The following is a 23,875-nucleotide window of genomic DNA, read 5'->3' as shown; positions in this document are numbered from 1 at the left end:
GCTCTGAACCTTTTTTCTTCAATGATTTGTGATCTTCACTGGTGTCCATGGATTACATGAAATCTTTCCACCTTTATCCACCTTTGTCATGGTAGGGAGAACACGTCAATGTAAGGGTGGGGTCATCTAAGATAGCACAAGGGTTAAGTCAGAAATCTTCAATTTTAACATTTCGGTGCATTCACTGACAGTGGAAAGTTGCATAATTACTACCAGCATATCAAAACACTAACTACTGTACGTAAGTGGTCGTTCTGAACAAAGTGGCCAGTAAAAATGGTAGTAATTATCCAAGTTTTCACAGTCAGTGCATGCACCAAACCTGAAGCTTCCAGCATCATCATTCTGATTGGTCCTTCAACTAAGCCACGCCCCCACGTGCCAGAAAGGGGCCAAAAGTTTCAAACCTGAAACATTCAGATTTGAAACTGAAAAAGTTTGAAAGTGAAAAAAAGATTTTACACTGAAAGTTTTGAAGCAGAAATTTGAGTTTTGAAACTTAACAGAAAATTTGAAGCTTATATTAGATCTGCAGAAAGTTTCAAACACCCCCTAATTTTTTTTCAGCTTAGCACAGATATTTTAGCTTGAACTTTTCAAGTTGTTTCAGTTGGGACTCTGACATGGCTCCATACGTATACGTTGTACATATCACATTAAAATTACATAATTGACAATGAATTGCATCTAAACCACGCAATAATGCATTCATGGTTCATGTAGTACGTATACTTATCTGGTTTATTCGTATTTCATGGTTTTAATGTGATTCATTTGTGATGCATCTGAAGATTTCCCAAAAGACCAGAACGTTTTTCACACATGACCAATTTTTATGTTTTTAAGCGCAAAATTTCGGTGGTGGCCGTGTGATACGGCCTGTAACCCTTGTGCTATCCTAAGCACTTTAACATTGGGAGTTGGGTCATCTAGACCCACTAGACAGTGCGCTGAACCTTTTTTCTTCAATGATTTGTGATTTTCACTGGTGTCCATGATTACATGAAATCTTTTCACCTTTGTCAGGTACGGAGAACATGTCAATGCAAGTGTGGGGTCATCTAAGATAGCACAAGGGTTAAACATAAGTGAGAAGTGTCATCTTGAGATGAAAAAGTGAACATTGTGCTGTCTCTTTGTGCCTTTACTTTCAGGTAACGGAGGAAACGTCGGAGGTGCTGCAGGAGCTGGGTTACTCCTGTGAGTGCCGAGGACTGATCAACGTCAAGGGCAAAGGAGAGCTGAAAACCTTCTTTGTCTGCACCGACATGAGCAAGCAGCTGGGCATGGGGCTGAGCTGAGGCCGCGCTGCTCTGGAGAAGGACTCATACTCACAAGTCAAAAGGTTTACAGACGGACGCGCTGGTCACTAAAACACAATGAAGCAGTGTGGCGTTCAGAGGAATTAGAAGATCGGCTGCTTCACGGTTTGGCAGATATCAGGAGGCGATGAAGAGCATCCGCGTGAACAATCAGCCTTTTCACCCTTGTGCAGTGATTTGTTACTTTTGTACTTTTTCCTGTATCAGTTACTGTATAATAGTCGGTCAAGTTACATAGGAAGTTTTAAAAAAAAATCTGATCAGGTCACCATTTGGAGACAGTTCTGACTCTGCTGCGTTTCTATTCATTGATGTCCGATGTCTCAATGAAAAAAGTTCTTAAAAAGCTCCAGGACATTTCTGATGTTCCGCCATCAAGATTCAGGCTTCATATGTTTAGGGTTCTGTGTGCGTTTTCCTTCTAATCGCCGCTTCAAGAGATGGATCTGTCTGTTTCATCTACTCTCTTTGATTTTATTCCGTTTGGTTAAAATCTGAGGAGACTTCTGTCCAATCTTTCAGAACTGGATCGCTTTCTGTGCCTCTGAAGTCTGCTGTGGCCTTACTGTCTGAGACCAACGTCCTGTTTGTTACGTGTGAATACCGCTGTACTGGCCTCTCTGTGAACAAATGTGACTTTTGTACAGTTACAGAATGTATTAAATGTTTTCTTATGTCTGCACTCATGCCAAGCGTTACAGTTTCAACCAAAATTTAAGTAAACAAAAAAATTTATTGGTTGAAATGCATACAAATATCCCACAGAAAGCACCGTTTGTACAAAACTTAAATTATTAAATTGAGGGCGGTTGGGGCTTCATTTCACAGCGATGGCGGCAAACATGTCGGCCTCCATCGGTTCGCTTGTGTCTTGCACTAAAAAAAAAAAAGAGAAAAAAAAAAACAGTTTTGGGTGAGATTTTTGGTAAATGAGGCGTTTCAATTCCTGCGTTTGTTCCGGGTTACCTGTGGTCAGGTCTATGAGCGGCTCTGGAGGCGGGGCTATGCCCATGGCCTTCCTGATGGCGTGGACGCTGCTCACGTCGCACGGCGCGACTTGACCAGTCAGTTCTGTGAGGTTCCCCGTCACCTTCTCAGCTGAAAAAAGGACGAGTTAATGGGCACACTAGTTTACTCCAGAGGATTGTAGAGCTGTTAACCAGAAGGAAAAAAAAATCTTGTATCCATGGCAACATCAACTGCAGTTTTATGTAACGTGAGAAAACAAAGCACATCTTTATAGGATGAATAAAGGGCGGCTGGGGCCTACAGGTGGCGTGGGGCCGGTGGGGGGGCTCTTACCCAGCTCCAGCTCCTTGGCCGTCGGGGCCAGCAGGCAGATCATGTTAGGCGGCTGCTTGGCGCTCAGGCGTTCCTTCTGGGCCTCTTGCAGGTCGCGCAGCAGCTTTGTAGTCTCGTCCAGTTTCTGCTGAAAGTGCAGGGCTTCTGTGAACGATAGTGGAGGGTTTTCTTTTTACTTCCTCCTGTTACATTTTGTAACAGTCTGAACACAGACCAGCCATTCTTCAGGACTCTGATGGAGGCAACACAGAGCAAAAGCTGATGAGCGGAGACCATGAATAACAGGTGGAAGCACTGCATTAACATCAGAGAGAGCTCTTTAATCTTCTGTTAAAAGAAATAAAGTTGTTCCTCTGAATGCCTTTTGATCTTTTTTTTTTTTAAACTTACCATCAGTTTCCATCTCCTCAGAGAAACGTTTGTCTCGTCTTTTCAAACATTAGGAGCTGATGTTTTATGCTCACTCTTTATAGTGGTTTTCTATCTCAGAAAGATAAGTGTCCAGCGTTTAGTGGGCATTAAACATTCTTAACTATAGAGTTCAGAGCCCAGATCAGTCCAAATGACAATAAAACAAAGAGGAGCGCTCTTCTTTGCTCAAGCGATGAGGCTTATCTGCAGCAAATGCATTTATGGCTGCCTCAAGCTCATAACATTCAAAGTATCTATTCATCCTTCCTGGTGTTTGTGGCATGAAAGGGAATAGCAACAAGACACTTCAAAGGGCTGAAATGGATGTTGAAGTTTTTGTGGTTTTACCCCCAGAGAGCTCCTCGTCCGGCTGCAGGCCTGCAGCCGAGCGCAGGGCATCCAGCCCGCGGAGGGACTCGGCGACCTGGAGAAGAGACCACGTTGATCAGAATAAGCATTCCTCGCTCACAGCTGGGGCATCCTGGGAGCTTCCCCCATTTTACACGCTGCCTCTGCACTTCCATTATAATCAAACCCAATCAGAATAAAAGCTGCCATAAGTGAGTGGGGATGAGAGCAGGCTGGAGAGACGCCAAGAGCAGCAAACATTTGGCACAGAGGGGCGCTGTGTCTGAAGGTGAGGGCAGCGCTCGGGTTTCCTCTGCCGCTCCGCAGACAAGATTCAGCTCTCCAAGCAGAAAGAAAACACAGACCCTGTGAATTCTTCAGCAGCGCAGCAGCAGCTGCAGATTGAAGGGAAATGTTCTTTCCATGTGTGGAAGGATCACAGCTACCAGCAGGCCTCCGCCATGTTGACACAGCTGCGGATTCAGAAAGCAGCAGCAGAGGCCGTCCATACCAGCGATTAAATGAGGGATCCTCACTCGGGTGGAGCAGCAGCGCGGCTGGAGTCGCTTCTCTGCTCACATTCATAAAGATGACTGACATTTTTAATAAAAATCCAGCACAGACTCACCTCCATGTGCTCCTTGTTCTCTTGGGAGTTTGTTGTTTTCTCCGTTTGCTAAAAAAAGGGGAAGCACAGATTGGTTTTATTCTCCTAAACTTTCGTCTTGAGCTGCTGAAATCATTTTCAGGATGTTCTCACAGCGTCCGCCGCCTCCGTCTCCTTCAGGGTCCTGGAGTGCTCGCCGTTGGTCATGGCGTCAAGCAGATTGTCAGCCACTTTGTACACATACTCGTTTGATCTGGCCAGAAATTCTGACAAGCTGCCAAACAAACATTCATCACAGGTTTCACCACAACTCTTTCCAGAGCTCAATACCCACTTAGAAAAAACAGTAGGAAATTGATTTCTGCACTGCAGACGATTCCTAGAGAGCTAACCGGGCAATTCATCCCAGAAGGAAACGAGCGGCGAAGGATTTGTGTGAGGAAGAGAAATGAGCACCGAAGACAGGATCAGCTTCAATGTAAGCACTGCTGCGCTAGAAAACTATACTGAAAACATGTGAAATTAATCTCAGCTCCTTCAGCCTGGATGTCAGCGTAATAAACTAAAAGGGGAAAACAGTGCAGAGAAACTGGTTTGCATTTCAGAATCTTCTTGCTGCTCGTTTGTGACAGGTTACAGATGAGGAGGCACGGAGCCACACCTGTCTGGTCTGTGAGAATGAGTGACAAAGGGCGGCAGCAGTTTAAGCCTTCATGGTCACAACTGCCCTGGTCAAGAATGGGGAAACCTGTACAGGTGGTCCACAGCAAATATCAAGATCGCAGAGGGGTCAGTGAGCCCGTAGAAGTTGTAATGTTCACGCACAATTTTTTCCCAAGGGCATGCTGCTGGCGGCAGGTCGTTTCAAATACTGGAATACCACATAAGGATGACAAAGGTGAGCCACAGGCGCTAAATTTTTAGGACCCCCTGCAGGCTCAGGCAACCCCTTCGAGCCAACCCACCGTACAGGTGCATGTGGCTTAGGCTTTCAAGTCCCCCTTCAATCGTCTTTTGATTCAAAGCGGTCCCAGTGGTCTCTTAGTTATGATTATGCCGTTTAAGGCTAAATTAAAAAAACCTGAGTGTTTTTCTAGGACATTGTTTCTGCAGGGCGGCAGGTGTTCATTAAAAAAATTCAGCTCTGAGTTGTCGGCGGGATTGTTGGCATGGAGCAACCCCGTCCCCCCTTCCCCTCCCCTATGTGGAACAGGATCTTATTGTGGCCACATGGATGAATGAGAGTCTTCACTAACATTTTGGCGTTGAAACCCTAAAAATGGCGTGAGAATATGAAAAACAGCTTAAAACAAAAAAGGTAGGGGGAGCCTCCTATAAGAGAATTATGACCAAATACTGAAGTTGCTATTTTAATTACTATTTTATTTTATTTGTAATCCCTGCCCGCTTTTGAACTTTCTTAAGTTGACACGTGCAAACTGTTTTTGTTGGAATGTGGCCTGACTGAATCAGAGAATTCGACGTGTCAGAGTGAGGCGGCTCACCTCCTACAGTCAACACAAGGAGATGGAGGAACATCTGAACGGTAATCAGACAGGAATGCTGCCATCTTAAATGGCAGGGAGCTGGGGTGTGTCTGCACAGACCTGTCTGAGCCCTGCAGACTGGACTCCTCCCCGTACAAAGAGTAGACAAGGTCAGAGTCGTCTTTGCTGATGTTGGCGAAGCTGGAGTCGTAGGTGGGAGCGTAGGAGGTGAACGGCCCGTAGTTTAGGTAGGACACTGTAGGGAGGGAGGCAAACACGACGGTTCAGCGTCTGTCCAACAAGCTTCTTAAGCAAGACATCTGACTGGACTGCTACCTGGATTGATCCTGTTCCTCTTGTCCTCTCTGAAGCTCTGCAGGCAGTTGACCCCATTCTGCAGCCGATGGGACATCATCCCCAGCTTCACTGGACAGTAACCGGCATCTGCACAGGAGCGACACACACCCAACTCTCAGCACATCTGACCGTCCCAAACCAAATCCTGCTACAGCAAACATCAGAAACTACTCTCATGGAGTCAAATTAAAGGGCCTATATCATGCGTTTCTTAAGCCTATCAGCCTATCAATACCCTTTGGCACACCAAAGAATGATTTTTGATCTCTGAGGCACCGGCTTTCGCTCCTTGTGGGTGGCGCCCATTTCATGACGCCAAACTAGAGTCGGCCTCAGCAGCGTGTCCGCTTTTCGCCCAAGAAAACAAACAACATCTGAACTTTTGCAGCCGGATGTGCGTGTTGTGGTGCCTTACAAAAGCGAATCGCTGATCACCGCCAGCTCTGTGGAGAACAGCCCCTTCTCCCTGGAAGGAGCTGTTCTTACTGGTCTACGTCACAAATTAGGAACGCCCCTGCTCGTTTTCGTGGAATGGGAGGGGCTGGTGCTCAGAGCGCAGGTTTTTACAGGAATCCTTAGAGATGCATGAATGGAGCAAAATACTATTTTGTGGTTGTTTTATATGAGAAATGAACGTTTATAATAAACTTAAAAGCTTAGAAAGTTGATTTTGCATGAAATACGCCCTTTAAAAACAGATCCAAAATCTTACAATGATTAATAATAAGGCTATTTAGCCGATCACAATCAAGAAATCGCAGTTCTTAGAAATTGCTGAGGGCCGCATATTCTTGGTTTTACAACAGGAGCCTGCGGGCCAGAGGAAATTTAAAAGGAGGGAAACATTTGGCGGGACTTTGGTCATGTCTGCTTTAGTCTCTGTGAAAACTCACCCCCCACTGACGGATCGGCGGGGTTGAGGATTCCCAGGGTGGTGGAGCCATCGGACCTCCTCCTCACAAACTCCAGCTGGGAAGGAAAACGTTGTCAATGGATGGCAAACAAAAATGACACCTTAGATCTTTGACAAAGCAAATGCAGAACAATCTCAAAACTACAGGCGCCTCCGATTTGACAGAAGTCACACCTTAGTTATAATCCATAGAAAAAGACCCAATTTAGAAACACGAAAATCCTAATTTTCATCGGAGTGGGTCTTTAATGTGATGTAATGAAGCTTCAAGGCTTTCCACAGGTCTAAGCTATTTATGTAAGTGAAACCAGGCCGACTGCTTCTGCCAGCACAAACATCTGGGGTCGTGGAAGTGACCGGAACCTGGACAGCACTAGAATGTACATCACTGTGAGCTCTTTCCTGCTTTCTCACATCACACTGCAGCACTCTGTTGGACAGCTTCCCTCCAGACTCGGCGATGACCTTGCACATTTCCTCTAGCTCCTTTTCAGCGTTTGCCGCTTCGTCCTTGGCGTCTTTGTCCTGTCTGCAGAAGGAAATACATTGAGGGATGACAGATGAGACTCTCTGACCATGAACCAAGAGGTTTTTTTCTTTGTTTTTTTTCTACTTTGTGCAGACCTGAAGAATTATGAGAACAAAAATCTGTTTTTTTTATTGAACGCCCACAGTCTACTTCCACTTCACACATCATCCATCTGGATGGAGGATTTATCGTTTACGTAAAAGCAGCTGCATTTAAAAGGAAATTTATTTTGAAAAATAATCTGAACTTGTTCCTCAAAGTTGTGTCGCGTCACCAGAAAACAAAGCAGCTGTGAAAGATGTCCAACAGTGAGAGGAAACAAACCCCCAGCATTCCCCAAATTCTCTCCATTTCCAGAGGAAAACAGAAGCCCCCTCCCTGTACAGACACGGCTTGTAAGTGAGGAAAAGACAGCTTTACAGTGGAGAAGCAATTCTCCACCATCAGTTGGAGCACCTGGGAGTGCTGGGTGTGCGTGAGCGCTCGCTGGTGTCCGTGCTCATGGATCTGTCCTTTCTGCAGCCCCCCTGTTCCTCTGTCTTCAGCGCCTGTGGGGTAGAGGGGTCCAGGCCCGACATGAAAGCGATGCTCTGTTTCAGGCTCTCCAGTCTTTCCTGGGATACGAACAGAAGACCATCAGTCTCTGATGGCAAGAACGAGGCTTGGTTTGGTGAAGACGCAGCAAAAAGGAAGATGCTTTTGCTGCCCCCACCTGTTGAATCTTTACAGGCTTGTTTTGAAAAGACTCGTAGCTCTTACAGTCTACATTCAACAGAATAATGAGATCCATTGGATAAAAATGAAAATATCTAAAGCTAAAAGAACACTGGGTAAAAAAACGATTGCATATTCCATTTTCAACATTAATTCTGCTATACTTCCAATATTGTAGTGCAATTTGTGAAAAAAACATATTGATCCAATACCTAAACCTCAAAAAAGAGCAAATAGAGAACTATCTATGAATCTATAATTGCACTCTTAAAAAATAACAATATTAAAATTTGCAGATTTTGTGCATAAAAAAGTTGAACATTTTGTGTTTGAGCTTTTAAAAGTAGTTTGCCCTTAAGAGTCCTGTCATGATTTAAAAATAAGAGAGGAACAATTTAATTTGTTATTTCTATGTTTGAATTATGCAGAGAAAAAAACTAACATAAAATGTGGACTTCCTTCTGTTTTTGGAACAAAACTTTAGAATTGTTTGGATAAAGATCTTCAATTAGTTACTAATGTAAAAAAATGTAAGTTACTGTTAAAATGTCAAATTGGTCGATGTTAATGAAATGTATATCTGTAGCAGGAAACATAAAAATAATGTTTTTAACCTTGTGACTTTTTTCTGATGGAGGATATTTTAGAAAAAGATTAAGCCTAAAGTGAATTTCTGAGTATTTCTTTATTTAAATTGTTGTGAATCCAGAGCAAAGAAAAAAAGCTGTTTGAAAAATAGCTTATGGGTGACAGAAAATCCATACGCAGCGCTCAAGAGCTCGAAACGAGGAGGAGTTGGAGGCGGCGTTGCTCTGCACCAACAATTCCCCCCACATATCAGAGGGGAATTTCTTTTTTTTTTTTTTTTAGAGGGGAATTTCTAATGAACTACTGCTGCTCTGCAGAAACTATGACCTAGAGAAAAAAACACTGTTTTTATGATTTTGGCTAATAATCATAATTGAAAGAGAACTGGGAACGCTTTTAAAATAGATCAAAAGATGACTTAAAGTATTCTGATTGCATGTTTGGGGCACATATGTGTCTTAGATGTTAAGTTTTGTGTCTATGAGAGCTGCATCGTTGGTTTTTTTAATAGGTTTTGATAAGCATGATGCTTCCGCCCAGACCTTCCATTTCTTAATTTCTTATACATTCCTCAAAAATATTCAACACCTTAAAAGCTAATTTCTGTCATCTGGGGTCTGTGCTTAAAGAAAGTCATTGATGTTCACACATATGTACTTCTTTTAAAAGCCATTATAAGATAAATACTGTTGATCTGGAAAAATAAACTGGAAAGCAGTGAATCTTAACTAAATGGATTTTTTTCAGACAGTAAAGATTTCAGCAAAGCTTTTCTTTTCGTCTGAACTCCACTTAAAGGGCAAATGTTGGAAACTAGAGACTGCAGATGAAGCGGTGAACATTTTCTATCACATCATCCCTTTGTCACAGCAACGGCTGCAGGGCTTTATGGGTTCTGTTAACATTCCTCAGTTATGACTGTGGAAGTGAGAGAGAGTCGCTGTTTGGACAGTAAGTCGGGCGAGCTATAAATCGAATGAAATGTTCAAATGCTCTTTTGCCAAAACAAGTCAAAATCGGCAGAGTGCAGAGGTTGTTCCAAACAGCTGGAGGAAGAGAAACTATAAAAACATCCACCTTTGAGCTCACTGATGAAGCTGTAGGAAAACACAGCTACATGAAGATTTTTTTGTTTACCTTTTTTTAAGCTTTAATTATTGAACTGTTTGCCTTTTCTAGTAAAATAAAAAGACATTTATTTATGTACTTTCAATGCTTTTCCCAAACTTTATACGATTTTTTAATACCATTTAGGGCTGCACGATATGAGGGAAACTTGCAATATAAGTGATCAATATTGCGATGATGACATAACATGCGGTATATGAACAAATAGCAAAACAACCAAAAACATAATTTTCATTTCACTAAAACAGTTTAAAAATTAGACTCCAAATGACCATCGTCTACATAGGAGGCGAACATCTAACATGAAAGGACTCCATCCGATAAGACAATTGCATTAATGGGTTTATTTGTTAAATACTTCGGTCCGCCATAAGATTGTTATAGAACATTTAAGGTAACCATTTATTTCGATTTTCGTCTTTTGCGATATTCATTTTGCACAGCTTGATCTCGCGATAACGATAAATTTGTGATTTATTGTGCAGGCCTAATACCATTAAATATAGTTAATTGTGTACATAATATCAGTGCTAATAAGATGAATGACCGAGTATTGTTTGCAGCTTCATACCTGACTCAGGATCTTCATGCCAGAGTGTAACAGTTTCCGAGCTGCTTTGTGGTAGATTGTCTCAGGTTTGTTGTATATCATGGCATTGTCACACATGAGCTTGAAATCAGTCTGCAGCAAACACAATTGACCTGTTAGAACTACAGCCAGCTTCATTCAAAACGGCAGCAAAACGCGTCAGAAAATTCAAAGGTCGGCCTTCAACTTGAATCAGACATTCTTTTAATGCACAAATTCATGCACCTTAAGTTCATCCAGTGATCGGAAGCAGCCTTTCTTCACTTTCTCCTTCATCGTGCTGAAGTCCATGGGCCGTTTGATAATGGAGGAGTAACCAGGCGCTATCAGGTCTGTCACTGGAAAAGAGAAAAACGCACTGGGGTCTTTCCTGTAAACACACAAAAATATATATTAAAAAAACTTTTTAAATCAACATCACATCAACATAATTACACACAAATAGAGAAATGTGGAAATAATGGCTGCACAAATTACTCTAAGTTAAAGTTTTTTTTAAATATTTTTTATAAGTTTTCATTTATGAGTAATCAGTACAGCACCTTTGAAGCTGCCGGATGAGCTGGTTCAAAGCTTCCTGCAAAGGAGTCTGCTCTTTTTCTGCAATAAGAGAACCAAAAAACAATTTAAGAACACTTTTTTTTCAAGAATAGACCAACAGACAGCTAGATAGGTACATTTTTCTGCTAAATAACATCGAAATTTAATTTATTACATAAAATAGGAGAAGTTCTAGGAGAATTATTAGGAATTTAATACCTGTTAAGAGCGTTTAAGGCGGCATTGGAGAGATTTGAATGCCTGGTTCCCAGCCACTTTCACTTAAAAGATACCCCCCCCCCCCACTTAGTGGTTCAAACCAAGGAGAAATTAACGTTTCTCTGACCAGGTCAGATTAAATTTCCCATGCTGTTGCATCTCAGACGACTCTAATGCTAATAACTGAACATTTCTAAATACATTAGTTTAAAGATATTTTCTAAGACCCTGCAGGAACCATGTGGATTGCATATCACTGTAATATGCGAGGCATACTCCACAGGTAAACACATAGTGGCCTCTCAAATTGCCTGCTTGCTTTGAATAATTTAAACGGAGTTTGGACTCTTTTTGTTTGTTGTGCAGTGCTGTCTTAATAAACTGCTGGAAGGCTATTTACCAGGATGGACAGAGACACTGAGCTGTGTTTTGAAGCGGAACCACTATAAAACATTAAAACCGTTCACCAGAGTACAGGACTGTACCGTCAGTATGAGTAGACCCTTTCTAACCTTCCATTTTATCCAGCTCTGAACGGATTGGAGTTCTGCTCTGCTCTCTTTCGTCCTCTGCTTCTCCATCCTGTCCTTTTTTCTTCTTTGTCATCTAAAATAAAAATAAAAATAAAATTAGGCCACCACATTTCCCCTAAAAGAGGGTAAAGTTTCCTTTCTGTGCAAGTCTCTACAGTAACTTACCTTCTTCTTTGACTTTTCATCTTCAGGGGAGCCGAGGCCTCTCTCTTTATCCTTTTTCTTCTTCTTCTTCTTCTCTTTGGCTTTGTCGGAATCTGTTGGTTGCTCGTCATAAAATGTGTCCCGACTCGAGCTTCCGGTCGTCACCTCGTTCCCGGAGACTTTCAGCACCAGTTTCAGAGGCCTCTCTCCATATTCTGCAAACAGCAAATTAATCAATTAGAAATTCAGAATAAATGTAAAGGAATTTGTTATCACTAGAAGATGGTATTGAAATGTATAAAGTCCACAGGAACATTAATAGCTAAATATGTGATATTACAATCATTTCTTATCAATATTTTGAACATTGATTTGTTTACTTTTGCTCTGGATGGTGTTGACGATTGCATAAATAAATATGAATTTTTATAATGTTTCTGTTGAGAAATGGTTATGAGGCCAGGAAAGTGAACTTTTAGCTTTTAATCATCATTCATTTGAACACTGCACATTTGCACTCACTATTGTCAATAACTTTCTCTGTCTGCCTATTTAGAATTTTAGTGATAGGAGCCCTGCTGTAAATGCAATATCCCCCCTGGGATAAAAGAAAGTATTCTAAGTCTAAATCTAATAACTAAACAGGAAGATCTTGAACTTGAAATTTTGAAGTGAGGGGAACTGTTGAGCAAACTGCGAATGCTAACAGCTAAAACCCGCTCGGTTATACGTTCCAATGCAACGTCATATATGTAGGATATTTTAAGACAAATTATTGAAAATTTACAGACCCGATAAAGCAAATTTAAAATGTAAATCTAAGACACTAGTGTTTAAATTAAGTTACAACTTGACTTGAGTTAGCTTAAAATCAGGTGCGCTAGCAAGTTAACATAACACTCGTATCCCATTCCCTGCAACTCACAAAGAGGGAAATCAGCAAGTTTTTTAAAAGACACGTCAAATCACTTCCTGATTAGATTAAATTCTCCAGTAAAATACCTTCATATCCGTGTTTTTCGGACTTGTGCTTTTTATGCTTCTTGCCCATTGTTAGTATTTTTGATCAGGCAGCTGGGACAGCTGAGCGGATGATGTCTTTACAAGACACTTGCACTGCCACCTATTGGCGGGGAGGTCAAGAGCATTGCCGTTACACAGATCAAGAACACATCATCACCTTTTAAAAACACCAGAGGGCGCTCTAAAATTAAAAATAAACCCTTGGAGTTCATATTTGTTGGGACAAAAGAATTGTTGCAATTAAAAAATATATATATATATTTAAAAAAACATATAAAATTTGGACATGCATCTATGTTTATTGTGTCCATTTTTAGATTTCATTTGTTTTATAATATAGCCTACTTTTTTAATTATTCACAACATTGTTTTTTCTGTTTACTGTCACAATGGAAACTAATTTAATCTTTTAATAAATATTGCTTGTCTTTGCTGACCCTATGAAAAGAGATTTTTTTTGTGTGTGATTTTAAGCTTGATGAATTGAAGATGTAAATCATTCAAATGTAGCACTACCTAAGGAAATAAATTACAATTAAAAGCAGTAAGGAAGGCAAAAAAAGATAAATGGGGTAAAGAAACAAAAAGAAACAAACCAAAATAAATTTTAATATTGAATATTTATATGAAAAAGAGTTTCATTTGTTGAGTCTTTCTCTTAAATTTTCAATTATTTTATTTTCACATTAATAACTATTTTTGAAACATTTAAAGATCTCTTTTTTAGGAGAATGAGGAATCCTTAAAAATGTAATTTTTACCGACAATAATTTTAGTAATTATTGTGAAAAAATAACTGCATGCAAACGTCAAATATTTTCAAACTAATTATTGTATTAAATTAAGAAAGTATCAAAGGTATTTGTGCTAAAGTACAACAACAACAACTTAAGCTGGGAACAGATAGCCTCAGTTTAAGTCCAGGCCATGATAAGGCCACAAACACCTGAGTTCAATTTAGAATTTATACAAAGGATCACTGGGGGACAGTCTACCAGCTGTCCCTAACTTACCCCCTTCCTTATATAACCTCATATTAGGGTGAGGGGGTGGGGGGTCTAGCCTGCGATGCGCCTTGGGGGGGGGCTACTTGGGAGTGGCCCCCCTCCTATGGTTGCCGTATGGAGTGGGCCCCCCCTCTTTCGGTTTTATTTGCACCTTAGACATGTGGGGTCCTTGGTAGGGGGGGTGCTTGGACATCACTGCAAGCAAGCAGCAGATGTCCTCCTGGCACCCTACCCGCCAATTTTAACCGCACCTTAGACATTTAGGGCCCCTTGGTGTGGAGGGTGAGGGGACATCACTAATCAGGAGATGTCTACTCGCCAATTTTAACTGCACCCCCCTTAGTACACACACCCCTCCCCCTTCAATATATACATTCAAACATAAACACACACACATGCACACAAACACCCTCTCAAACACACATACACGCACACACATTTTACAAGGAAGGTGGGACCTGGGTCCATCTGTCCCCTACCCCTTCCCTGGTGGGGGGTGCGGGCCCCTTGGCGATGGCGGCCGTGTCCCTTGGGTGCCGGCTCCCTGGGCCCGGCGGTGCCCTCTCCGCACGGTGGGGGGGTTCATATTACACCTGAGCCGGGGGTGTTCGTGTCCCTGGGGGGTGGGTCCTGGTCCTTGCCCCTGGGCGCTGGGCCCCGCCAAACTTCCAACATGGCCGAGCCTGGTCGGGCCATATTTATAACATCCCTTGTGGGCCGCCCTTTTTTCCCCGGGGTTCCCCCCTCCTGGGCGGGGGCGGCGGGCCCCTGCCTTGCTCCTACCTGGACCAACCGTGGGCCGGGTGGGTGGCTGCCTGGAGTGCGGAGCGGGTCTCCCTTGGGGGGTCCTGGCTCGTACCTGGGGTCGGGGCGGGGGGATGCCCGGAACTCCTGGGTGGTGGTGGGGTGCTCGTCTGGGGCTGTGGGCGTCCCTCTCCGGTGGGGCCCTGCGTTGGGCTCTTCCGGCGCGGCGGGGGGCTGCTTTCCTGGCTGGGCTGGGGCGGCGCTCTCTTTCCCTCTGCGCCTCCCTGCTCTCTGGCTCTGGGGGCCTCGCGGCGGTCCTGCTGGCCCTGGCCTGGGTGGCGGTCTTGGTCGCCCGGGGGGCGGTTGTTCCCTGCCTGTTCCCGTGTGGCGTTGGGGGAATTCCGGCTGCCGCTGCTGCTGCGGCGGGGGTATGGGTGTGGGGGTGGCTGGGCGCTCCTCCTCCTTCTTTTCACATTCCACCATCCATTTTAGAAGAACATAAACACTCACCTGAGCACAGGTGTTAGCTCACCTTTGCACTTATAGTTTGCATGATTGAATGAATGAAAGATTTCACACTAGTTGGTTTAAAGGCATAGGTATGCGTTCGTGAACACTATCTGTTTTGTGTGCATGTTGACATGTGGACATTTTTGCGGCTAGCAGGTGTGTTGATAATATTTGAGTGTGTGTGAACAGGCCCCGCCCTTTTTGTACTACATTTGAACCGTACCGTAACGATAAACAACCAGTAAACCTGTCTGCTCTATGCTGCTTCATGGTCTTACCCCCCTTCCCCTCCTATTATCACCCTCCTACCCCCCCCTCTCTCTAACGTCCCTCTCTCTTCTTCCCCTCTTTCCTTTTCCGTCCGGTCCAACACCAAAGATTTTCAAACATGATTGAAATTAATAAAGTTTGGCCTCAATTACAAAAGGGGTTTATTCAGACATACCTTTGGTTTGTCTGAAGATGAATAACCCCTCTTGTTAAAATAAAATATGTCCAACACAAGAGGCCCTCAGCTTTCATCTGTTTGCCTAGCTGTTGGACAGGACAAGTTAAAAAAAAAAAAAAAAAAAAAAAAAAAGGATCACTTTTGGGTAACAGTGCTTGCAAATTAAAAAAAAGAAGAAGAAAAAAGAAAACAGACCCTAGAGTTGTCAAATAAACTTCATATAAGGAAAAGGAGTCAGAAATAAATTATTTCTTTTCCTTTTGCAGTTATTTAAAGGCCAAATTTTTACAAATTACAGAAAAAGAACAACGAAAACGTATATATATATTTTTACCAGCATACTTTGGGCTGCAACACTTGTCAGATGCGTGTGATGTTATCTCATCTGTCTGAGGTGAACATCTGTGTTCCAAAACCCAGTCTGCTCTGGAAAAATGTGCAGAAAAAAATGTAAGGTCTGCAGTGCAGGTGTGAAATCTGTTTTGGACAGCCTCCTCTCAGACTTTTAGATTGTCTGCTGGCAGACCCAGACCTGCATCTGGTCTCCTTTTATAACTATAATTCACAAATAAATCTGTTGAATGTTGTCTAAATTAACCAGTCTAAACTCCAAAGGGGGAAAATGACACTTGGTTGGATTGGGCTTTGCAGGAGCTCGCCTTGCTGTCTGCCTGCCTTGCAGAGCTGTTATGCTCTGTTAAATCAGCACATATTGTGCCGGCTGATGAATGACAGATGTTTTATTCATGAGGGAAAGATAGTGTACATTCTTTGAAGCACATTCCAGGTTTTATGAAGAGAGCTAAGCACGGAGGCAGACGGTTTGAAGGGAATGAAGATTGACTGGATTCACTACTACAGCCGTTCCTGCCTTCAGATGAAGAGATGATTCTGACAGTCTGTTGATGTTTGAGCCTACGATCTGAGCAGACCCGTCCCCCAGCAAGTAATGCCCTCATCGGTGTCATGAAGCACCAGCATCACCGTGCATTCTTCACATTTTGGGCAGGAGAGCTGGCTGGTACTCTGACAGAGAGAGTTACAGTTACAAGACCAACAGATTTTTCATCTTTGGAATTCTATGGTAAAAAAAAAAAAGAATGGAAAAGACATCAAACACATTTTTACAAGGGATGAAATGGTTACCTGCTGCTAGAGTTATGAAAACATTGTTGTAAAAGTTGAGGTCCAGCACCAAAAAAAATAAAAATAAAGTATGTTTACTTTATAACATACCTAAAACATTTTGAGAAAAAAAGAGAATTTTTAGTTGCCACTCTGTAAAATATACAGAAAGAATTTAAGGTAAAAGCTGAATCTCAGAGTGGCCTGAACGAGAACATTTAAGTGCTTCATCGGAAATCCAAAAGAAGTTAAGATTTTATTGCTACATTGACTTTTTTTCATCTTCAGAACTTGTTGTGTCCCTTCCGGGGTCACAGGGACTCCTGGAAGCAGCTATTGTTGGGGGAAGGCGGGGTGCACCGTCAACAATCTGATGCAAGGCCACACACTCACATGCACACATAGGGGTAATTTAGAGACACCAATTAACTAACCTAAGCATGTGTTTGCACTGTAGGAGGAAGCCAGAGGGTCTGGAGAAAACCCTCACATGCACGGGAAGTGCATGCAAACTTTTCACAGAAGGAACCCAGCCGGATTTCTTTCTCTAAGGTGAGAGGACTAACCACAGCCCCATCCTGGAAATAATGTTACCCATAATGTTGGCATCCTCTGTCCCCATGCATAGAAAACCTTTCAAACTTTCCTGGTGTTGCATTGCTTTACCCAGGATTGTGTCCCACTAAGCAGGAGTAGTTAGTTCACTTTACCAACAGCCTGATAAGGACAGGAATGTGTGGTGAAAGTGTGGTCAGCATGTTTTTATTTTGATTGTTCTTGGTTGGATTTGCATCAGTTCTAATTGATGAAGAACGCCTCTTCACACTTGAGCAAACCAAACTCCCCAAGATGGGGTGCAGTTTCCTGATCTTTTTTTAGGGACATTTTTGCTTCAATCTAGCTCGACCCCAAAAGATAAAAAAAAAAAAAAAAACTAAAAGAAAGAGGAAAACCAGTTTTCCTCTTGTCACTTTATCACATTTATGATTAAGACATTTTCCATCATACTGTGTTTGTAATTTGCTCTTTCATCAATTTGCAACCCTGTTTCTGATTTACTGTATTTCAGATTTTTGTTTTAGTTCAGTCATCAGTTTCCAATGGAGCGGCGTTCAAGCGACCACTTCCTACGTAAACACACGTTTCGGGCTTCCACGTTGAAAACTCTCATGTTCATTTGTTGCTACACAAGTTTCTATGACACTTTTTGGGCTCAATGCACAAAATGCGCTTTGCAACTTAAACCAGGTTAAATTTTGGACTTTGATTTGGTAGTAATGAATGAATGATATCCATTAAAAAAAATTACCATGGAGGACAAATGGCAGTTTGTGTACGGCAAGAATGATACTAAAAGATTTGCACTGCTTTGACATTTCCCACGAAACCTCTTTCAATTGCAGATGGCGGACATGTACTAGTAAAAAGTGGAATAAATAAATAAATAAATAAATAAATAAAAAAAGAAGAAGAATCCCCTCCCAGCTTGTCCAGTGTGAACACCAGGGGCTAAACGAGTATTCAAGAATGCAAGTTTAAACCTTTCAAGAACGTGAGTCCAATGCCCGGTGAGACCATCGCATTACAGTTTATTTATTTTATTTATATTTTTTTTTATCAGGGACAGTGCACATTAAAAGCAAGCTGCAATGCGCCAGAATTAGCCCAAAGGCTATTTTTCATCTGTCGTCCCCGGACAGGTGTTAAACTCGTCTACGTAAACAGCCTCAAGGCATCAATTAAATACATTAATAGAAAATATACAAGTACAATGAACAATCCTTTAAAATACATAAAAACATGCACACAGTGAGAAACATAAAAACAAATATAAAAGACACAGAGGTGACAGATCGGACCAGGAGCGGCAGGCATTAATATAGTTTCAATGCAGACATGTTTGTTGTGATATGAACCCGTTTTTTAAGGTGCTTTTTAAACAGAGTGCATGCGGTGAGGTCCCTAATAATGTTGCGAACAGAGTTCTGGCTGGAGTAAACAACACCAGAGGTCATTTGCAAGTGTAGCCAGACTCCTGTTCTCACCTATTTTCCCAAACCGCTTAACCCCTTTTGGAGTCACCAGGCTGCCGGAGCCTATCCCAGCTACAGACGGGCGAAGGCGGGGCACACGCACCCTGTACGGTTCCCCTGCCCATCGCAGAGCCACACAGAGACAACCAACCACACACACTCACACCTGAGGGACAATTTAGAGTCACCAATTAACTTATGAGGGATTTGTTTTGCGACCAGTTCATCCGTTAGCGAAAAGTAGTGTAAGTGTACAACAGGTATACTTAGTGTATAGTAAAAGTGAGGCAGTGTACTTGACGTTAACTTTTTATGTATGTAATGTAAATTTTAAATTCTCCACTTAAGTCTGAAGAAGTATTCAGTTAGTATACTTCCTAAACTTCCATGATCTGTAAAGTATACTATACTTATACACAACTATACTTAATCAAATAAACTTCAAGAATGATACTTTTGTTAAGTGTTGTTAAAAAAAGAATTGCTTGCATTGGTAGAAAACAAAACTCTTGATTTGCTCTCCATCAAACAGTAACTGACAGCTTCAAACTTAAGAGTCAAAATTTACTCTAAATCTCAAATTAGACATTAAAATAAAGTTCCATGGTTTAAAACCACTTTCCTTTATACGGGGCAAAGGTTAACCTTTCAAAGAAGCTCGGGCCTTTATCACCCACCACACTGACTATTGCAGCACTTTGTGCTTTCCAGACAGCCTTACATCAGCCTCCAAACATAAAAGAGAGCCAATCTCTTTAAACTCCGCTTTCCATCGTTGGTTGCCTCTATAAAACAGAATTCATTTTCAAATTCTCCAAAACATTTTCCATGTTTAATTTGGTCCTGTAACACTCTTTCTTGCTGGCCTGATTCAGCCGCACGTCATCTTCAATCTGCCACAAAAATGTACTTGTAGCCGTTTTTAAAACCAGACTCAAACATAGAGATCAAGTCTTTTCTGTGGCTAAATTTTATATTTTATCTTGTTTGAAAGTAAAGGAATTTCTTTTAAAGACACTTTCTTGCATTCAGAGGACATGATTTTTTTTATTGTTTTAAGTTCTCTTAGGCCTCAGCAGTTTTTACTCCCTCAATCTAATCAAACACATCATAAAAGCCCCCCAAAATCAAAGTGGTCTTTCATTACTATTAAAGGAAAAGTAAGTCATGACTCCAGCAGTCAAAGACGGCAGTCTGGTGCAGGGTGACTCCAGAGTCCCTCCCGCTCATCAGCTGCTCTGGGATCCAACTGTGTCAGTCCAGAACACGTGCTGAAAGGCCTTGGATTAGAGGGAGATCAGTTACACCAAACAGGGTTAAGAAATGGCAGATGTTGTGAAATTCATTTTCCTCTGTCACAACAGAGACTGTTTCCACATGAAAGCAGCGTCCCAACATGGAAAACCGCTTCTCGCTCCGCAGACGGAGCAGAACCGGGACGTTTTGTTGTTTGCATATGCACACAACAACAAATACAAATAGGCGTAACAAAGGCTGGCTTTGAATGGTTTATCTGTCTCACACATGGGCTGACTGAGCCAGCAGAGATAAAAACCTGGTGTTTGGACTGAGCCAAAGGCCCTCAGCCATTTCATGGGTTCTGGGACAATCCAGCTTGTGTTGAAGGATGCTGGGGTCATGCTGGTGATTGTTGAGTAAACTTTTTGTTTGGATTAACTCAATTCTCATCTTCATCTCTTTTGAGTCCCTTTTTTTCGAGCCTCTCTGTTGGGGCACGGTCGGGGTCATCTGTATTTTTCTGGATTGGGAGATCAAAAGGCCACATTTCTGGTTTAGGGCATCAATCTTAAAACCGTGACAAATGAAAATGATCAAGTTATGCCCTCATGAAATGAGAAAGGGGCATCAAGTTTGGATTCTTTTCAGTGGAAGTTATTGGGCCGCTGCTCAGAAACGACAGATGAAATGTTTGGGGTCATTACAACTGTCAGCGCTGATCGGGTTTGAAGATGTAAAGAACCATCACAAGTGAGTCGGACGGCAAACATCAAAGAGGAGAAGCCAATCATTTTGCCTCAGTGTTTTTCTCCCGCCTGCCAGTCTGTCACGGCCACATCTTTGTGCATCACTCACTCATGCCCGTCAAAGCTTTTTGTGCGCGGCGACTATTTTTATCTGCAACCAAAGGAAACTCTCACCAGTGGAGTTGATTGTCAGCTTTTACAGCTGCCTCTGTGAGGATCCAGCCCTGTTGTCCTTTGACATCTACACAGGTTTGTGGATGAAGCCTGTAAAAACCAACCCCTGAGTGTGCTGCAGCAACTGCACCCCTGCTGTTTGGAACAAAACATGACAGAACCAGGCTACCGTGGACAAATATGGGAGAAAAAATAAGCACAGGTCACTCCTACTGTAGCTTTATCTGAATTTCCCTGCATAATTGGCTCCATTTTAACCAGAGTGCTCTCTAATCCAATCGCTCTAATGTATATTTTACTAAGTGTGCTTAATATTATTGCGGTTTAATGTCGTCCTCCGCTTCAAGGTGCTTGATGTATTATTCTGCTTTTGAAAACTCCATTATAACAGGGTTGGAAAAAAGGCTGGTCTGCTGTGTGTGACTGTGTGCGTACACATATCAAAATGCTTAGATGCATCCCAAATTAGGAAGTGTGTGACCGTGAGGCAGGATAAGCAAGGTGAGGGGGAAACAAAGGTAGATTGTAGCAGCAGGGGAGGTGATTCCAGTCGATGTCGGGCTTTATTCTGTGCGAGCCTCTGAAGACGGAGGTCCTGGGGTGGGAAAAAATACTCAGCAGAGATGTGTTCAAAGCTTGCACGCATGGTGACGATTCTGCGTCAGATGCTTCGCTGTTTGAAAAGTTCATATAAACTGAGAGACAGCCGCTGGGAATCGGTTTCTGCAAACCCAACGAGAGTTTATCATCTTAGCGCAGGCAAAGGCTCTGAGGTGGAAACGCGTTTCCTGTAATCATGTTCTACTTCACTGGTTTATCAGGACCCCTCCCTCCTCAAAGGATGAGAAGACTGGGATGATCTTTGTAAATAAGGTGTGAAAGAAGCAGAACTGCTTGGAGCTTAAAGCCAAAGCCATCCTACTTCCCTGCTAATGAATACGTGCCACTTAATATATGAGCTCAATTAACTGTGCTTTGTGGCTCAAAAAGGATCATTAAGTAATTTCAAAGTGATTTTTTATTGAAGCTTCATGTCTGCTTAGAAAGAAAACATGGCTTAGATCAGTTAGACCATGCGTAATGAAGTCGGCAATATAAAAATGTAAACAAAGCTAGAACACAGTTTAGATTTATTTCTAAAAAATTGACCGTCAATGAACATGTACTTAATGAACTATCATTATTTTTTGTTATATTTTATTAATTACATGTTGATTTACATGTAACTAATGTAATGTCTTTCACTACTTTGCACTAAAAACATTGACTGTATATGAGAACTGGACAGAGTGACCCCCCCCCCTCCTTTCAAACAGAAAGTAGCTGCTGGCTCCAAGAAGCCAAAATCCTATAGACTTCTATTGAGAAAAAAATTATGTATGCACACATAGCTGTTCTTTTTACTTTTTTTTTTTTTGAATACCGGTATGTTTTTAATAATCTATGTTTTTCATGAAATGTTTTTCAAGTTATAAACTGACCAATTAGATGCCTCAATAAAGGCATATGATGAAACTGGCCCCCACCTCGAACATTCAAACGTTTCACAGATTCTCCTGAGCCCGCTTTCAGTGATAGGGGTGGGACTTCGAAACAAGCTCATTCCTGATTGGTGATGGTAGTTGCCATAGAAACGGAAAAAAAAAAGGAAAAAATGTTCTAACAAAAAACTCTGACTTCAGATTTCGGAGATGGCGTGCAGTACTGAACTCATGTATGTGGTCAATCAGTTGCAGAAACTTGACTCCTCCGCATCAGGTCTGGACTAAACTCCTTTCATACTCCACAGTTATTACAAGAATTTTTTAAAAACTAAAAAGTTTCTACTGAAATAACTTGGCATTTTGCAAACAACCAAATTCAAGGGGGAACTTCTATGTGTTCACAATCAGAAATAAAGTAAAAAATGTTGTAGAGATGTGGTTGGAAAAGGCTGGAATTTCGTAACTTAGTGTTCTCTAACATTTTTTGGTAGTTTTAGGCGCTAACGGAAATGACTTTCTTGTTGCAGACCAAACAACTGACAGCCACATGGAAATGATGTCCAGCTCTTCACTGAAATGCCACAGCATCTCTCTATGAGACAAACCTTCATCTTCCTGCATTCACTGGGTTACGGATTCGTTCCAGTTGTGATTTTTCTCCATCTGGATCTGGATGAAGTCATGCAACAACTGCTGAGGAATAAATCTGAAATCACAAACTTTGTGCCGAACAGAAATTAGTGGCTTTGATTGAGCATAAAAGTTGAGAGGGAGAACAGTTAGAGGAGGCAAAAGTTTATGCGAGAGGACAGCAGTAATTGTCTCATTTAAAGGCTGTCCTCCGTAGGTAGGAGCGATCACAGAAGAGCGCTGTTCTGTCCTGTCCGCGGGTGTCTGTGGGGGCCGGTCTTTCAGGTGGTTCTGAGCAGCGGATCACAAAGGTGCGGCTGCCGCACGACATCCAAAATGTGACACGGGAAAGACAAAGACGGAGGATCAATGGAGGGTGCCTCAGCCCCATTCCGCTGCTTTGCCATCAATCTGACAGATGGCACGGGCCTGTCTGAGGCCCTGAAAATGAGGAGTGCAGAGGCTTCAAAGGGCGTCTGTAATCTGCAGGAACATCACAGGCTGCGAGAAAGTGACTGTGTCCCAGACATCCAGCCTTCTAAGAGGCCAAGCAAGGCGCTAATGAAAGGCAGATAAAGGGGATGCGGGCACAAACAGCACCGCGTGAGAAGGAGAGATAGAAAACATCAGGTTTGCCAGCCTTTTTTCTTTCTTTCTTCTTCTTCTGAAGGATCTACAGATAAACGGTCTCGTCTGCCCTTTTTTTCGTTGCTTGAAAAAAACAACACATGGATAAAGAGTTATTTCTCAGCTCTCCTCCTCCACCGAGAGCAACTCAATTCAGACTAAATGATCAGTACTGAGAGTGCGGTAAAGTTACAAGATGGAGGAAACAAAGATTTTTTTTCTTTCTCTAGAGGAAATGCCACAAGTTGTTTGTGCTTTTGATGACTTTGATATGACAGGCAGGCCTGCTGCTTGCTGTGAACTGCAACATCAATTAGACGAATTTGGTTCAAATGTACCTTGCAATAAGGAAAT

At 42.2% G+C, this 23,875-nt stretch overlaps 2 protein-coding genes across 7 annotated transcripts in view; one reads left to right on the top strand and one right to left on the bottom strand.

Annotated features, from left to right (window-relative positions):
- adcy7 (adenylate cyclase 7) overlaps nt 1-2,004 on the top strand; it is a 59,945-nt gene extending 57,941 nt beyond the window's left edge. For all 3 annotated transcript variants that reach the window (XM_011493651.4, XM_011493645.4, XM_078945320.1), the window contains one exon: nt 1,155-2,004. In XM_011493651.4, coding sequence (XP_011491953.1) covers nt 1,155-1,301 — 147 coding nt within the window. In that variant the 3' untranslated portion in view covers nt 1,302-2,004. The remainder of the gene's footprint in view (nt 1-1,154) is intronic.
- Nucleotides 2,005-2,035: 31 nt separating this feature from the next.
- On the bottom strand, nt 2,036-12,880 carry brd7 (bromodomain containing 7). Of its 4 annotated transcripts, none has more exons than XM_004067441.4 (17): nt 12,734-12,880; nt 11,753-11,946; nt 11,567-11,660; nt 10,838-10,895; nt 10,521-10,665; nt 10,278-10,388; nt 7,733-7,890; nt 7,162-7,276; nt 6,728-6,803; nt 5,814-5,921; nt 5,598-5,733; nt 4,144-4,264; nt 4,012-4,059; nt 3,384-3,459; nt 2,625-2,768; nt 2,289-2,420; nt 2,036-2,198 (listed from the first exon to the last, which is right to left on the bottom strand). In XM_004067441.4, the coding sequence occupies exons 1-17, from the start codon at nt 12,780-12,782 to the stop codon at nt 2,140-2,142; spliced, it is 1,824 nt and encodes a 607-aa protein (XP_004067489.1). In that variant the 5' UTR covers nt 12,783-12,880; the 3' UTR covers nt 2,036-2,139. The 4 variants fall into 4 exon arrangements, with proteins under 4 accessions (XP_004067489.1, XP_011491961.1, XP_078801447.1 ...); XM_011493659.4 differs by having other exon boundaries at nt 7,733-7,824; XM_078945321.1 differs by having other exon boundaries at nt 12,657-12,743.
- Nucleotides 12,881-23,875: the final 10,995 nt, after the last annotated feature.

The sequence above is a fragment of the Oryzias latipes genome, chromosome 3 (assembly GCF_053564925.1).
Source record: "Oryzias latipes strain Hd-rR chromosome 3, Olatipes_Hd-rR_3.1".
NCBI classification, from domain to species: domain Eukaryota; kingdom Metazoa; phylum Chordata; class Actinopteri; order Beloniformes; family Adrianichthyidae; genus Oryzias; species Oryzias latipes.
Note: the sequence above shows the minus strand (reverse complement) of the source record. Positions and strands in the feature narration are given on the sequence as shown.